Below are 18,623 nucleotides of genomic sequence, written 5' to 3'. Positions count from 1 at the left end.
ACGGTAGTGTAGTAGTAAGGCGACTTTTTGCCTCACTTGTAAAGAATCCGGTCACAGAGCCGACAGCTTACAGTGCCCGCAGTATAAAAAACTCATCCTCGAAAAGCGGGGGCTTAAGAGACACCTGGCCACAAGGGATGAGGAAAGGGTGGATGAAAGCACCTAGGACCAGAACTCAGACAGCCTATAGGTATGTTAGAGAGATAAGAACCATCTAATTCGAAGTTCCTTTAAATAAATATGGGAAGGGCGAGGGCCGCTCACGACGTTGCAGAGGTACTCACACGAAGGGAATGTTATCACATTTAGTCTCTCAACAAAGAATCATTAAAGATAAGAGATCTAACGTGACCATATACGTGATGAACCGAGGAGTTGGCATCACCAGACACTTTGTTAAGAATCGGTATGTTGAAGTACAAGTTTGATACCTGATGGTGTGCAATTGCTATGTTTCACCAAATGTCCCGCTTTGAGTATATGAAGAGTATATTGACTCGATTATCAAGAGGCTGGGACGGAGAGTGTACCGGTCTCCGGTTACCGATGGTAAAACCCATCGTCTATTTGTTGACTTCAAAACCGCGTACGACAATGCTAAGAGAACAGTATTATACCAATCAATACATGAGTTTGTTACACCAGAATAACTCGAATGACCAACTCCGACCAACTAGAATGACAATGTCTGACTTAAAAGAGTGCGTAAGTATAGAGAAATATAATTCTAGAACTTTTGAAATAAAGGATGGACAAGGGGATGCGCCGGTAACCTGAATGTGAACGATCGTCCATGGAACCAAAGAGTTCAAGATGGGAGAGGGAAATACCTATGATAATGGATCCATGCACCTACGTTCGTAGGTAATAGTAAATACTTTCTGGACATCTCGCTGGTTTCAACGTTACTTCTAAACAGGGTCGTAAGCTGAATTGTTTTAAAAGAAGAATCACTCAGCTTACATAAATATGTGAGTTTTGAACTAGCGAGCAAAAGGAAGAAACGGAAAGATGAAGATATCGATCTAAAGAGATTTTTAAATGAGTAAGTCTTTGTGGGTGCTTTTAGCTTGATTGGTCTGAGATGCGAGGATGTGAGTGAGTTGATCGAGGATCTGAGTGGGGCACCGGAGTTGGCTTGTGTTAGGTCAAATGGGTGGTATGAAAGAAAATAACCGTACTGGTAGAATGAGGGGCTTGAATATCAGAGAACGAATTGTATGAGAGTAAGAATGGAGTGGAAGAGGTTATTAAAATTTCAAGCAGGAAAAAGATAATCAATGAATTAAAGCGAATGCAGAACCAGTACAGAAATGAAATTACATGATTGAAGAGAGAAAAGTGGAGTAACCTGCTTCAGGATCTCAAAAGAGGTATCTGGGGACAGTGTTTCAAGATGGTGTGTATCTAACAGAAGGGGAAAAGACACACTATCCCCTGCCCGAGGAGAAGAGACTGTTTAATACGGGAGCGCTTTCCTCAAGTGGAGAACAGACGTTTAAGTGTTACTTGTTTCATAGAGGCGGTACCCTTTACTGATTTGGAACTCGGCGAGGCCGTTGGATGGAAAAAGATCCGAAAGGTACATGGCATAGACGGAGTCATACCGGAGAAGCTAAGGCTCGCCGCACAACTGAACCATAAGGGGTCAGAAAAACCTTTGTGCCATTTTCGAGCTATGTGTGTTGGCCTTTGATTACCTGATACGAGTTGAATTTTGTTGTACCTACTGGCTTCATTATGATGTATGATTCTAGGGTGCAAAAATCCTGTATGTATGATTTAGTTATGGCGCGCAGAAAACTGCACTCATTAGGCCAATTGTGGGATGTAACACTATAGTAATATAATATAAACAGATGACATTGATACCTACGAAAGGCTCCTGAATCGTAAAATAACCGCGCGACTCATCTAAGCTATTTATTATAACAGAAACCGTGGATACGAAAGGCGCCCGAATCTTAAAAATGGTCTTCGAGGGCGCCGCGCGTCCTCGGAGCAGATATTGATACCAACAAAAGGTCTTCGAGGGCGCCGCGCGTTGCATCTAAGCTTTTTATTATAATAGAAACAGCGGAAATTGATACCCACGAAAGGCGCTCAAATCGTAGAAATAGTCTTCGAGGGCGCCGTGCGTTGCATACAAGCAATTTATTATAATAGACACAGTGGATGTTGATACCTACGAAAGGCGCCCGAATCGTAAAAATTGTCTTCGAGGGCGCGCGCGTCCTCGGAGCAGATATTGATACACACAAAGGCGTTTGAATCGTAAAAATGGTCTTCGAGGGCGCTGCGCGTTCTCGGAGCGGATATTGATATCCATGAAAGGCGCCCGAATAGCCTACGTTATTTGATTATCTGATATCTGGTATTTTGTTGTACCCACTGGCTTCATTATGTAGGTTTCTGGTGCCAAACGGCGAAATCACAAGCAAGTAGAAACATTTTTTAGGGGAATGGTAGCTGCATCATATTTGTGTAACAGTTCAAAAAAAAATTTTTTCAGCGTTTAATTTTTTTAATGGATAGATAGTAACCAAGGCAAAAGGCGCACCGGCCCGATGGCCGGTGGGCCGGCGGGAAAGTCCGGGCCTGCCCAAAACTCCCAAAAACTTCAAAAATTTAACTCCGACCTTTGCGGCTTCTAATAGAAGCGATCATTACCTTTCCAACGCATGTCTAATTTTGAAAATCGGTTATACCGTTCAAAAGTTACCGACCTCAGAAATATGAGTCAATTTTTATTTAAAAAAGGGAAAATGTTTGTGGATATGTCATGTATGTCATGTGTGTGGAAAAGTTAAACCGATCTGAATTTTTTTTTCTGTGTTTGAAGAGGGGGTGAGGGCCGATTCAGAACCGGTGTAGTTTGTGAGTTTTGACTACCCATAAGCCAGCTATAGGACTTGGTAGGTACAAAATGGCATATACTTTGGCGGTATATGTCTTCGGTTCAAGAAGAGACAGGAGAACAGTAAATACACCAAATTAATAGCGTTGAGTTAAGCTTTTAAATGGTGTCTAAGCTGTCAGGATCAGACATATACACGGCTCAGTATAGCCGAAAAACTGAAAAACTAAACTTTGAAAATTTTGGTTTTTCGACAATTAATCAAAATTTCAACTTACGAATTACGCCAATAACTGAGCGTTTGTAGAAGGACTCTAGACGAATCTAACGGTGTATACCTTATATCAGGGAAAATTCGAATTTTTAAGTTATAGGCTTCATAAGTATGATCAAATATATTTCTTATGGGAAAAACGGTTTTTCAAGCTCAATAATTCCTGTAGTAACTTCAGTTATCATGCTTGACCTTAGATGCATAAGATACTACTTGTCAATACGTTTCAAACTCATGTTTAGTGAACAAAATCGGTTAAGCCGATTAGAAGTTATTAAGCTACAACAGTATAATCCAATTAAGAGGATCGGTACGTATTTTCGGCTGCAATGCTATTCAAATGGGGATTCATTTTTTTCGAATCCTGAGAAAACTAATAAGTATTTTTGAAAAATTTAAACGCAGAATGAAAGATTACGTTATTAGCGAGGGCCGAAAGTCCCTGAGAACTTCTATAATGTTTATTTTAATAAGTTACAGGGGTGAAAAAACTAAGAGAAAATTTAGTGTGATTTTTAATTTCAAATATCTCATTCAAAATAAACTTTTTATTTATTCTAAGGGACTTTCGGCCCTCGGTAATAATTTAGTCTTTCATTCTGCGTTTAAATTTTTCAAAAATATTTATTGGTTTTTTCACGATTTGAAAAAAATGAACACAATGCCGTGGTAATATTTTCCAAATCTGTCTTTGTCTTACAACGCACTCAACCGAATATAATATTGTCAGCATATATTGTCAGTCAGACACTGACAATCAGTGACAATTTTAAATATTTGACATTGCATCGGGAATATTTTGAGAAATTGGTTAAATATTATTGATATATAGTGTATTTGATAAATAATTGATTTAAGACGTAAACTTAATAAAAAGTTATTTATTGTGTATTATTTGTGGAAGATCCAAGCAGAGAATACATCAGATATATCCTGTGATCCAAGTATTTTGTTGTTAGAGATGTTCAAAATTGTAAGCGTTCCAAAATAACAACATATTAAAAAATCACTTTAACACTTTTCCTCTTTTCTCGATTGATTATTAGTTTTTGTTGTACAAATAAATTATTACAATCACTGAAAACATAGTTAGTGAAAAAATTATCACATTTATTAACTGAATTAATAATTTGCAATTATAAAAATAACAGTTATCCAAGAACATTCAAAAGCCATCTCTTTAAATTAATTATGACATTTTCAAGTAGAATGACATTTTAGTAATGTTTACATATCCACACCAGTGTGAATTTTACTACACGTAATTTGCCGTGTAAAGACAGAAAAAGTAGGGATACACGTAAAATATTTGCGAATTATGTACCCATAGCCTTAACGATAATTCCCTAAATGGTTTATGTAGTTGTAGTGGTTACGGCGCTAATTTGATCTGGCAACGGGCAATCCGAGTTCATTTACCGGCCATCCCAATATTTTTCAATCTATTTCGAATAAAAAAAAATCTTAGTGTACATTCGATGGACACTAGATCCTTTGGGAGATAATGCGACAAATGCGACCATTTATAAAGCTTAACGTGTAATCGAGAAACATTGCATTCAACTTGATACATTTAATTTATAAATCACTTTGAAAAACTCCTGATACAAGAATAAAAAAACCATCAACAACAACATTCAACAAAAGTTGAACGTATTTTATATCATATTTTTAATTTGTTATACCACTTTCTACACAAGTAAGTAGTTTTCTTAGCTCATAAACCAATACTGAATTATATTATATTACATAAATATGTTTTGGTGAAATAATATAGGTGAATCGGTTTTTTTACTCTCCTGAAAAAATAGCCAATGTGGATATGTGGGGTTATGAAAATTAGCTCCTCATCTGTGCAGCTTTTCCGCGTTGCTACAGATAAGATAAAGATTGCCATGATGATATGAAGTTTCCGATATATATAGGTAGCGTACGCTCGTTGTGAAACATCCTGTATATAATACTTATATTAAATATATTTTAGAATAAACCTAAATACCCAATTGGTAAAATACCCTCTTTCGTGGAAGTATTTTTTTCAGAACCTGCTAAATTTGTTAGCTGATCTGCCCCATAAAAGTAGAAAAATTTTATGCGGGGACTTTAACATTGATTATGCTGCTGCTTGTGCTACACAAATATCCTTGGTCAACATATTTGAATCGTATGGTCTAACAATGCACGTTGATTCTCCTACAAGGATTACAAAAACTTCATCTACCATAATTGATTATATAGTCTCAGACTTCTCACCCCTTGATGTCCACTCAACAATTATTAATGCTCGACTATCTGATCATGAAGCAGTTTATACGAAGTTTAATATCTCCAGCAAACCCTCCTCGAAAACCCGACGTTTAGGCAGGATTTTTTCTACCCGGAACTTTCGTAAATTCCAAAATTTATGCTTAACCTTTGAGTAGCGCTTTCCTGCCATGGACGTGGATAATAATTTCAGTGAATTCTTAGATAAGCTTATCTGTATCTTCAATAAAGCATTTCCTTTAATTGAAATTAAGCCAAAACATCACAAACCCTGGACTACTTAAGGTATCCGAATATCTTCCAAGAATATGCGTTCTCTTCTCTATATCAAGAAATTTACTACCACCGTCTCTATCACTGAATATATCACCAAGTACAGGGCAACCTATCTTAAACTTATAAAATCAGCTAAAAAAGTCTACTACCAGAACCGTCTGGGAAGCTCCAAAAGTGTTGCAAAAGAAACTTGGTCCATAATAAACGATCTTCGAAATAAAACCCACACTGCTCAAACAATTTCCCTTGCAGACCCTGAAAATCTAAATGAATACTTTGTTAATGTGAGTAAAAATATTACCTCAACTATTTTGCCACAACAAGATCCCATTTCCTATCTCCCTAATTCAAGAAAGGTCTCGAATTCATTCTTTATAAAACCAGTCGATAAATCTGAACTGATCCAAACAATCAATAGTATCAAAAGCCAATCTTCCTGTAGTACTGATGGTCTATCGATAAAAATTTTTTCTAATCTTCCAGAAAATGTGTTAGAAGTCCTCATCTCACTAATTAATGATTCTTTTGAGAAAGGTAAATTTCCACAGTGCCTGAAGACAGCCATCATTATTCTTCTTCATAAGGGTGGTGAAATATCTAATACCTGTAATTATAGACCCATTTGAACTACTACCGGTACTCTCCAAAATCATTGAGAGACTCATAAAAGCCCGTCTTATGTCCTTTCTAGTTGAAAACAACATTTTATCACAAAATCAGTTCGGCTTTTTAAATAATAAATGCACCACTGATGCCATGTTTTCTGTACTACATGAGGTTTATCAAGCACTGAACAATAACCTTCACACTACCACCGTTTTTTGTGACTACGCCAAAGCTTTTGATTGTGTAAATCACAACATTTTAATAAAAAAACTAAATTTCTACGGAATTCGAGGCATTTCTTTAGATTGGTTCCAATCTTACTTGGATGATAGGAAACAACTGGTTAGAGCAAATGATACAGACTCTAGTCTCAAAAACATTGTATGTGGGGTACTTCAAGGTTCAGTATTGGGTCCTCTACTTTTCCTTATCTTTATTAATGACATCACTAATTTAAAAATCGATGGAAAAATCTTTCTTTTTGCTGATGATACCAGTATCACTTGGAGCAACTCAAATATTGCAACTCTTCATGCTACTATAACTTCTGATCTACTTACAATAAAAACCTGGTCTGACTCAAATTTACTCTCGTTTAACGTAGATAAAACAGTAGTATTGTCTTATAAAGGAGCTCTTCAACCCTTACCTCTTAATAACAGCCAGATCAGTACCGTTGATTCTGTAAAATTTCTTGGTATTTTTTTAGACAGCAACCTTAAATGGTATCTCCATATCGATTTGTTACGGAAGAAACTCTCTTTAGCTTGCTATGCTATAAGATCTGTTTCGAATGAACTCAATTTAGAATCTTCCAAAATAACATATTTTTCTTTGTTCGAGTCACATCTTCGTTATGGTCTTCCTTTTTGGGGTTCTGGTACAGCTGCCCAATTCGATGTTTTTTTCAAATTACAAAAAAGAGCAATAAGATATCTGTTTGGCCTCAGAAGAACAACACATTGCAGAAGTTGTTTCAAAGATCACGGAATTTTAACCCTTCCATCTTTGTATATTTTAGAAACTGTTTGCTTAATTCGTAAAAATCTACATGTCTTTCCACCAAGACCTAATCATGACTACTTCACGAGAAATTCTACGTTTGACGTCTATTTGCCGACCACGTCCTCGGAGTTAGTAAAGAAATCGATATTATATTCCGCAAAAAAAATGTACAACCATCTCCCCCTACAACTAAAATCGGCACCATCTTTCCACAAATTCCGTAAACTGACAAAAGCCTACCTGTCTGAAAGACCATATTATTCACTATAAGATTTTTTTTGTCAATAACTAAGAAATTACAGTACCCTTTGCACAAGTAGTATTTTTATTATTTTTTATCTATATTTGGGTGTCATATGCAGCAGCTTAACTTTTTATCTTTTTAACTTTTAAACCTTTTTTATTAATTATTAGGTACACTATGCATTTGCAATTTATTTAAATTCTTGCAATTTATTATTTCTGTTTTAACTTCATTATTATTATTATTTAAATATATTGACGATTTATGTAATTTTAGTAAATTGGATTGTTACTGTTTTGTTTTTTTGACTATTTATAAGCTTTGTCGATAAAATTGTAAAATTTTTCATGGCAATAAAGCATATTTCTATTCTATTCTATTCTAATTAATTTTAACAGAAAAATAAACACATCTGTATTTATTATTTCGTAATAATGGCCGTTGGGATTTTATTTCATATTTTTTATTTTAGCGCTAATTTTCCCACCCAAACATGATCGTGCCGTAACAGCCGTTTTAAAAAAAAGTACCTACATAACCTACTTGACTGAGTTCCATTCTCGAGGCGAGGCAGACGTTCACTTGTTTAATCGTATCGTATCTTCTCAGCTTTCAAGCATGCACCTCCTTCTTCCTGTCTTTTGTAAGACCTTCTAAAAGAACATCGAAAGGAATCTCTTTACAACAAGTACGTTAGCCTCTTCTTTCAGGTATTCTAATGTGAGGATTTTAACGAATTTTCGCTTTTTATTCAAATAAGAAAGAACGAAAAGGTAGCTTGGGTCGTATGAATATTAAAACTGGCGCGAAAATCTTACCCAGGAAGAAGGATTACCGATATCGATAGAATTGAAAGCGAAATCGGTTTAACAAAGATTAGCTACTTATAGTTGGATGTTCTTTTTTGTAAACTTATACCCCAGGAAACTAAACCGAAAAAGCACTGAAAAATCGAAAAATTACTGGCCACTATTTTTTAACTGAAACATACGTGGGAAGTCAAACGAAAAGGCGTACCATCTTGAGGGTGTCGAAATTTTTACAGCGTCATGCGTTATTAACATTTATGAAAAAAAAACGACTTTTTTATTCGTGAAAAAAACTACGCATTCTAGATGGAAACGTTCAAGAGACGACTCTGCTGTTTCAAATGAGATTTTCTGAATTAAAGAGAAATTATAAACGAAAAATTTATTGCTATTGCAAATTAAATACGAAAAACATTTTTTTAATTGTTTATAATTATTAAAACAAACAATAAAAATAATTGAAACATATTTCTTTTTTAATATGAGCTTTTAGGTAGTTACCATAATGCACAAAAGATGGGCCCTATCTGTCGAGTAGTTTTTAAACAATTCTATTTGTTTATTGCATTGGAGAGAAAATAGTTATTTATGAAACACTTCGTGAAGTATGCTTTTTGCGAACGCACGCGATTTTTAGAGCACGAGCGACAACGGATCGAGTGCTATAAATCGCGTAAGTTCGGAAAAAGTACTTCACGTACAGTTTCATACAATATTTTATCTACAAATAAAAAAGCTGTAACTCTTCGTCACTGAAATTCATTTCTATTCAACAATTTTTAGAACTTTGACATTTAAAAATTCTAACTTCTTTCAAACCACAGAACTGTCAAAACTGTTGTCGTAATTTATTGCTCATTATGTCATCACCATGACAACGCGAAAGTTAAGGATATTGAATTATATGAAAGTGTGTCAAAAACAGTGCGAAAAAGTAAGTCCCATTTAAAATACATTGTTACTTCACGCCCACTTTAAACACTTCACGCACTGCTATCTATAATGACAGTTTTCACAAACTAAAAACTTATACATAATATGACATAGAGTAGATAAAATATTTTCAAGTGGCTGTAGAGGTGCTTTGTCAATGTCTAAAAGGGCTTTCTTGGTCCCATTATCTTGGTTTCTAGTTTTTAGACAATGCTATTTGTTTACTACATTTGAGAACAAGTGTCATATTCAAATGGCTGTGAAGGTGCTTTTTCAATACCTAGAAGGGCTTTTTGGTCTCATTATCTTCGTCAGGCCTCAAATTGTCATGTTTTTAAAAAAGTATATTAATGTTTAACCTTTAACTACCCGCGTATCAAGTTATGACATAACTACACGCGTGGCGTACTTTATACGCCACAAGAAAATACACTTAAAAACAGCGGATTTGTTTATTTTTTTTTTTTTAAATACACTTAGTTGTTTGTTATAAACCTGATTCAGCATCAGTGAATACTTTGAGTTCCTTCTCAGTAAGCAAATTGGGATTTATAACTGGAATCATGGAATAACTGGATTCCATGATAAATAAAATTACTAATAAATTTTTTTAAATGTGATTTTTTACAGGAGAAAAGTATTGTTTATAAAGAAAAATATATTTTGTGCCATAATGACTAAAAAAAAAATTGAAATATGTACTTATATTGCGACTTATATTAATATAATCGTGGCGTATATTGTCGACCACTGGAAACAACAAATAATAAACTCTAAAACCACTCCTCTGTCGGCGCTTTGATCTCAAGAAGTAATACCGGCAGTACGCAATTGGCAATTCACCAGTGGTGGATGCGGGTTTTCCCTGTTAAAATCCGTACGTCTCTATGCAACTAGCAATGCGAGAGCGGGGCAAAAGCGACTAAGAACATTGCGCGGTCGCCATGCGCAACTACAGATTTTACTTCCAATTTTTCGGAGAGTGGTTCTACTGTTCCTCTTTATACTGTGACGAAACTAAAACCAAATTGTAAAGCACATTCCATTGATAGGTTAGAGCAGGGGTGGGCAAAGTGTGGCCCGCGGGCCGCATGCGGTACTTTAGACATTTTTTTCTGGCCCGAGGAGAAAAAGTGAATTATTTTCATTTCAAAATTTTTTCTAATTATTGCTAATATTGATAATTAGATATAGATAGATAATGCAGCTATTAATATTATCACTTTCGCAGCGGGTGATTTTTCCGAAAATTTTCAATATAACGCGGGCAATGATTTGGGTGTTTGACACAGAGATTTATCGGCTCCCTCAATGAAATCCATGAAATTTCAACAAATGAAAATGATATTTTCGAAGTAGTCAAGAACTGTGTGGAAAATTTTGAATTAACCCGTAACCACCTAGTAAGATTAACAACTGACGGAGCACCAAATTTAAGAGGAGCAAATATTGTACCGTTGAGAAAACTTAAAGATTACGTTCAACAGTTTCCAGAACATGATTTATTATTCTTCACTGCATAATCCATCATCAGATATTGTGCAAAACTGTTTTACAAGTGGACAACGTCATTTCAATTATAACTAATATTGTTAACTGTATTAGTTCAATAGGATTAAATTATCGTGAATTCAAAGCATTTTTGGAAGAGTTAGGGACAGAACATACTGATGCCTTATACCACAATCAACAATCATATTCGATAATTAAGTTTAGTAAAGGTTCTTAAAAGATGCTGTGAATTAGGGGAGGAAATTATTTAGAAATTAAACACTGCTACTTTGCTAAATTTATAAGTTTTGATCGCAAAATGAAACTTTTGTAATGAAATTCAAACTATTCATTGATTATATAAAAAAGAAAGAATTTAATCCAATTATTTCCCAATAATTTTGTTTAGTCCGGATCTGGACTATTCTTGTGATTAGAAATTGGGTGGTTTGAATTTTAAATGAGATATATCGATGTCAAATGTCAAAAAATATACAAGGTGGTTCTAAAGTTATGCTTCCAGAAAGACATAGGCAAAATTGATAAAACACCCTGTAACTCAGTTATAAAAATCATTGAGGCAATAAATGTAGCATATCTAGAACCGCATTAGTGACTATTCACAATTTAAGTATTCCCGTTTCTCAATGAAACACCCTGTATATTTGCGGCAAATTCCGTGCTTAAATAAGTGCGAATGTGGTATAGGGGGGTAGGGATATGGTTTGAAAATTTTGAAATTTTCGATTTTTTTTATTATTTTGTATGAAAATACATAATTTTAAAAATATTCTCTAAAAATTTCAGTTTGACCGTTGGAAAACTACCAGAAACACGGCATGTTTAATATCCCTACCTTCGACTCGCTTTGAGGCAGCTTGTTGGGCGTAGTGAGAAACGTTCAACAGCTGTTCCATTTTCTTTTGTAAATTACTCTGCGATATAAAAACATATTCCGATATGCATCACTTTACGATTTAACAGACAGAAGAAATTGAAAATAAAAGTTGTCAATACTAAACGTGTTTTTCTCAAAACTGCTTAACTGCTTTTTATAGGCGGTGAACATTGTAACTCAAAGGCTACTTGACAGATCCACCTGAAATTTTTCATATATTTTCTTTAGACATTTCGTAAGGTAACAATATCAAATGTGTTGATTTTCACTATTTCGATATTTTCACTTCTGAGTGATATCAAAAACGTAAAAATCGTCAAAACTAAAAAAAAACTCGACAGTGTTATCTCGAGAAACTCATAAGCTAATAAAATATTTTTGAATTTTTTGTTTCATAGGATCCAATAACGAGTTCTGATGACTACTGAAAAATTCATTTTGTTTAGGTGTCGGTAAAAATTTGCAACCGTTGGCTTATTTTTCAATAGTTGGTCTTGAAACATTTTTTTCCGATATTCTTTGAACTGTACTGAATATGTTTATTTAATTTAAAACTAAAATAACTCTACCATAGTTTCAAACAAATTAAAAAAAAATTGTTTAACATCCCCCTCCAAGTTAAAAATTCGAAAACATTGCGGCCCTTGGTAATAGACCAAAAACCTTTTGTGGCCCTTATTCAAGAAAGTTTGCCCACCCCTGGATTAGAGAGATAAACAAGGTCAAAAATTAAATTTTTAAATATATTTGCAGTAGAATTCTTATATGTGGCGTACAAAATACGCCAGCGCGTGTAGTTAAAGGTTAATTTGATGCAAAGTGAAGTACCTACCACTTTTCACCATATAAAAAATATTATCTGCGCTGTTTTAACCTTTAGAACCATAGAACCGGAGATATAATATGGTTTTCTTTGTTATTTAAACACAGCACAATTGAAGCGTTTATTTGAAAAACAAGACTTGTCCAAAAAATTAAAATTTTGGCAAATTAAGAAAACCTGGCCAGCTTCAATTTATTTCAAATCTTACTTTTTCTAAGATATTTGTTGGAAGGAATGTGCACATCAAACTAACTGTACAATTTGGTTTCATATTCTTATTGGCATTTTAAGCAAAAATAGGTACAAATTTAACAAAAGCAAAATACTTATATTAGGAAATATAGGTATTGTGTTGAATAGTTTCCGCCATGCTGAAGTATTTCTAATACAAAAGAATCATACATCACCAGATCACTTATTACTAACAAGGAATGCACACAAGTGATAAATTTACGGATAAAATCATTCACGCTTAACGATGACCGTTGAGTAAGATGAGACAAGTGTTGCTTTTACAAAAATCGCATGGACATCTGTTGTTTTTCTAAAACTATTCAAATGTTCTATGTAGTTTACCCCGGACATCTGAGACTTTTACACAACTAAATGATGTGTGAGATGGATAAAGAAACTACTATTCTATGAGAATAATACATAAAGTCGAATTTGCGAAAAATGGACATGTGTTGTTTTTCAAATAAACGCTTCAATTGTTTATAAACATTGAGAACTAAAATTTGGGCAGTTTGTCAATGAAGTTTCAGTTTTTCGATTTAAATTTGATCATGTTTACTTTTGCATAATTAACATGTAAAGCCTTGTTAAAGTTGATAAACTTAAATTAACTGAACAATTTTTAAACATATTATAAGAAATTCTTTTTTCGCTTTGAAATCAGTTTTTGACAACTTACGTTGTTTTAAAAGGAGAATTATTCTTTTGATTTTTTGGTGTAATAATGCGTAAAATGCAAATAATAATTAAAAATACATAAAAAAGCCAATTTTACCGTTTTCGATTCGAAGCCATTTTTCATTAGGTTAGACATCGACATTTTTGACAAAGCCACACGCCGAAAATAGTTGCGCTGTGAATTAAAAAAAAACGAGTCGTACAAACTACTTTTTTAAAGATTTATTTTTTTAACCTTTCAGATTGTGTATTTTCGTTTTTTTTTTTGCAAATGTTAAAACAAGGCAGACAATTTAATTGTTTATAAGGCGAAAAGTGGTACTTCATTCTGCATCAATAAGTATTTGTAAGTAAACAAAAACAAATGAATATACTTTTTTAAAAACACGAAGGTTTCAGATTTTTACAAAGATAATGAGACTAAAAAAGCTCATATATTAGACAAAGTGCCTGTACATCCATTTGCAAATAATCTGTTGTCTCAAATGAGATAAAGAAATAGAATTGTTTAAAACCTGCTGAATTGATTGGGGTCATCTTTGCACATATAGTAACTATTCCGGTTGGTGTATGGCGGAATTTAATTAAAACGACAAAGAAATAATGTGTACAACGAACGGTAATCTGTTTATTTATTTTGTGTGAACAAGCGGTGTGTTGTTGACCTATATCGACAATCGAAGGGTGTGTGTTGTGCAGACGCTGGTAGTAGACTGACTGGGCCGAACGAAACCCTACTGTTATGTCAACTGATTTGCGGGTTCTTAGATAAACCAGAGAAAGCCATAAATTGAGAAACTTTATGGATTTCAAGAATTTTGACATAACGAGGCTGGGGACATCGTAATCAATTAAGAAGTGTTTCTTTGAAAGAAACATTAATCTTATACAATCTGTTTAACGTTTCGTTTAACATCTGCTCTGTATTTACATGTGAATTGATATGAGATATGACACATATTAGGTATTCCGTTTTGCGAAAAGTTATTAAAAATAAAAATTAAAATTAGCAGAAAATAGTAATTACAGCGTAATGCTATATAACCCCTTCGAGTGACGAAGCTGATAAATAATACATAATATATACATATTATAATGACAATTGAAAATAGAAAAAAAATAAAGAACGCAAAAATCACTTAATACACTGTGAACTGACACTTTCTTGGTGGCTTCCGGTAAATCTTGCTTTTCTCCCCGGTCTGTTGTTTGTTTTGCTGGATACTTTCATTTTTTTTTTGTTTCGTGATGGGTAGAGTCGTGAAGCTCGTAAGCTGGTTTCAATCTGTCTATGGAAATTGTTGATTTTTTCCATTTACCCGGACGACAAAAGTCTTGTCACCTCGCTTAACAACTGGAAAAGGACCGTGATATGGGTTTTCTAAGCTGCTTTTGATTGTATCACGGCGGATGAAAATGTGAGAGGTGGTTTTCATGTCTTTGAAAATGAATGATGCGACGGTTGCGTAGGACGGAGGTTTTCGAAATGGTTTCGAAGCGTTTTTAAATAAATGTGAGCATTGTCGTCGGTGTTTATTTGTGACGAAAACAATAGTTCACCTGGCAAACACAATGGTTCTCCGTACATGAGTTCGGCGGCTGAAGTACCTAAATCTTCTCTCCACGCTGCTCGTATGCCCAGTAATACTGAAGGTAGGCTTTCGGTCCATCGGATGTTTTCATGACATCGAATTGCTGCTTTTAACTGTCGATGAAACCTTTCTACCATACCATTTGCTTGCGGATGAGAGGCGGTTGTCCTTAAATGGGTAGTTCCAGTTAATTTGCACATTGACTTGAAGAGATGCGATTCGAATTGTCGGCCTTGATCTGTTGTGATGCGCTTGGGAGTGCCGAAACGAGCTATCCAACCAGAAAAAAATGTTCTGGCTACTGTGTCTGCTTCTTGATTAGGCATCGGGAAAGCTTCTGGCCAACGTGTGAAACGGTCAACGCATGTTAGACAGTATCTGTTTCCTTCTGAGACCGGCATCACTATAATGTCTATGTGGACGTGTTCGAATCGGCTGGAAGGTGGTAGAAAACTTCCAGTAGGTGAAACAATGTGGCGCGATATTTTCGATTTTTGGCACTGTAGACACGCTCGAGTCCATTTCCTCACATCTGATTTAATGGATGGCCAAACATATCGCTGTGTGATCATCTTCACAGAACTGTTGATTCCGGGATGTGCTAGGTTATGCATGGTGCGAAAAAATGCCATTCGAAGTGGTTTCGGTACAAATGGTCTGGCTGTAGATGTTGATATATCACAGTACAAACTCACGTTTTGTTCGGAAAAGCGTATTTTCTTCATTTGAAGTGATGTTTTCTCACTTAAAAAAGTTTGCAGTTCTGGATCATTTTCTTGTGCGAGAGCTAAGTCAGTGATGTCGATATCTTTTTTGATGCTATCGACTCGAGATAGTGCGTCTGCCACAATATTTGTTAATCCAGAAATGTGCTGAATGTTAGTGCAAAACTGTCCTATATAGTCTAAATATCTAAACTGTCTAGGACTACATTTATCTAGCTTCTGAGTAAAGGTGAAGGTGATTGGTTTCTGGTCTGTGTATATCGTTATGTCCTTGCCTTCGATCATATGTCTGTGTTTTAAGGCTAGATATATAGCTAATAGTTCTCTGTCGTATGCACTATAATTCTTTTCGCTAGGTGAGACTTTCTTAGAAAAGAAAGCTAAAGGTTTCATACCTGTATCCGTTTTTTGTTGTAGTACAGCTCCCGCACAAAAATCGGAAGCGTCACAACCGATGAAAATATCAACATCGTTTACAGGGTGGCTCAGTAAAGCAGCGTTAGCTAAACTGTTTTTGCACTCGCCAAAGGCTTGGATTCGCTGTGGTGTCCATTCGATTGGTGCTTTTTCTTTGACATTACCTTTTAGGGCATCATGTAGTGGTGCTTGTAGCTCAGCTGCATTGAGTATGAACCTTCGGTAGAAGTTTAACATACCTAGAAATCTGCGTAGGTCTTTCACTGTTTTTGGCTGAGTGAAATTTTGTACAGCTGCTACTTTTTCTTGTGGAGGTGTGAGTCCTCCGTCTGATATTGTGTATCCCAAAAAGGTAATCTCTTTTTTGCCGAATTGACACTTCGCTGGATTTATCACAACGCCAAACTGCTTGAGACTTTTGAAAATCTCTTCCAAATGCGACATATGCTGCTCTTCGGATTCTGATGCAATGAGAATGTCATCGATGTAGGCGTAGGCGAAGTCTAGACCACGTAAAATCTCGTCTGTAAAACGCTGGAATGTCTGTCCTGCGTTTCGTAAACCAAAAGGCATATATAAGTATTCGTACAGCCCAAATGGTGTGGTAACGGCGGTTTTTGGTATGTCTTCGTTGGCTACTGGTATCTGGTTGTATGCTCTCACTAAATCTATTGTAGATGTCTTACCAGCTAGAGCCTGACCGAAATCTTCGATGTGCGGAATTGGATATCGATCTGGAACTGTTTTTTTGGTTTAGATGTCGATAATCTCCGCAGGGTCTCCATTCCTCACCTTTCTTCGGGACCATGTGCAGTGGAGTAGACCAGTTACTTTTTGATGGTCTTATGATGCCTAGTCGTAGAAGATTTTCGAACTCGTTTTTATCCCATTGCAGTTTGTCAGGTGCTAATCGTCGAGGCTTCGAAAAAACGGGTGGACCTGGTGTTGTATCGATGTGGTGCTTGGTTTGATGTTGAATGTCTTTCACGATACCGGCGGGTCGCCTGATTTCCGGAAATCATAGCAGCAGTTCGTGGTAACGCGACGCTTCCGCGATAATCTTTACGTTGCCGTCGAAACACTCTTTAACGGGTCCCTTCGTTCGAAGGGTTGTCGTACTGTCTACTAAGCACTGGTTAGCAATGTCCACTAGGAGAGCGAAATGGGAAAGAAAATCGGCCCCGATAATGGGCTTTGAAATGTCCGCCACTACGAATCGCCACGTAAAATCACGCCGTAGTCCGATGTTTAATGTCACGTTCATATAGCCGTACGTCGCGATTTTAGTGTCATTGGCCGCGTATAGTTCGTACGAAGTCTTTTCGCGTGCTCCCCGTACAAATTTTCGCGGGAAAACGCACAGATCGGCTCCGGTGTCGATTGAAAACTGTTTTTTTTTTGTAGCATAGTCTGTTACGAAAAGGCGGCGAGACTTTGGGCTTCGATAGGATGCCGCATTTACCGACTGCCCGCGATGTTTCCCTGGTGCTTCTCTAGGTGGTCTCTAGGATATGGTCTTCGTCTTGAGTTGCTGCGGTTGCGACGGTATGTGTTTGTTTGTGCTTGAGCCTGCGTCAAGCTAGCCAGCTGGATTTTCATGTCAGCTAATTCGGCTGTCAATTTATCAATAGTACTTTCAAGAGTGTTGGAACCTTCTGAAATTTGGGCCCTAGGAGCTATAGCTTCAGATATTGTGTCAGCTAGCTCGGCAACTGCGTCCAAACTAGCTTTAGCTTTAGTAGCTAGAATAGCCTGTGTAGACGCTGGCAGTCTACCTAACCACAGAGACCTTACAATATTGTCTGGTACCGTTGTGCCTGCTAAAGACTGTAAATGTCGTAAGAACTGCGAAGGTCTTCGATCGCCCAGTTCTTCATGCTCAAGTAGTCTTTTAATTTTTTGTTGCTGTGATGCACTAAGTCTCTTAATTAATTCTGACTTTAATTTTGCATACCTCTCTGTGGCTGGTGGTGAAACAATGATGTCCCTAACTTCTAATATGTAGGCTGTGTCTAAATTGGCAACTATATAGTTGAATTTGATTGCGTCACTTTTTATATTTGCCAGTGTAAATTGGATTTCTGCTTGCAGGAACCATATTTCAGGATCGTTGGGCCAGAAAGGTGGAATTTTAACTGAAATCCGATCAACTGAAGCACTGGTATTGGCACTGGTGTTAGCGTCCGTCATTTTCGATGTTCACTGTATTTAAAACCGGCAAAAGTATAATATTATTAACACTAACCTTTTAAATTTTCGCGGCGGTTTAAATACTCGCGGGGGTCACCAATATTCCGGTTGGTGTATGGTGGAATTTAATTAAAACGACAAAGAAATAATGTGTACAACGAACGGTAATCTGTTTATTTATTTTGTGTGAACAAGCGGTGTGTTGTTGACCTATATCGACAATCGAAGGGTGTGCGTTGTGCAGACGCTGGTAGTAGACTGACTGGGCCGAACGAAACCCCACTGTTATGTCAACTGATTTGCGGT

General features: G+C 36.0%; 2 protein-coding genes across 2 annotated transcripts in view; one reads left to right on the top strand and one right to left on the bottom strand.

The window, feature by feature from the left end:
- Positions 1–18,623, top strand: part of LOC126879742 (endoglucanase-like) — a 178,049-nt gene that overhangs the window by 93,429 nt on the left and 65,997 nt on the right. The gene's annotated exons all lie outside the window — the stretch shown is intronic.
- LOC126880868 (uncharacterized) lies at positions 17,586–18,317 on the bottom strand. Its single transcript, XM_050644940.1, has one exon. It carries the CDS (start codon positions 18,315–18,317, stop codon positions 17,586–17,588), a length of 732 nt encoding a protein of 243 aa, XP_050500897.1.

Source organism: Diabrotica virgifera, chromosome 2 (assembly GCF_917563875.1).
Source record: "Diabrotica virgifera virgifera chromosome 2, PGI_DIABVI_V3a".
In the NCBI taxonomy this organism is placed as follows: Eukaryota; Metazoa; Arthropoda; class Insecta; order Coleoptera; family Chrysomelidae; genus Diabrotica; species Diabrotica virgifera.
This window is presented reverse-complemented; position numbering and strand designations above follow the sequence as displayed.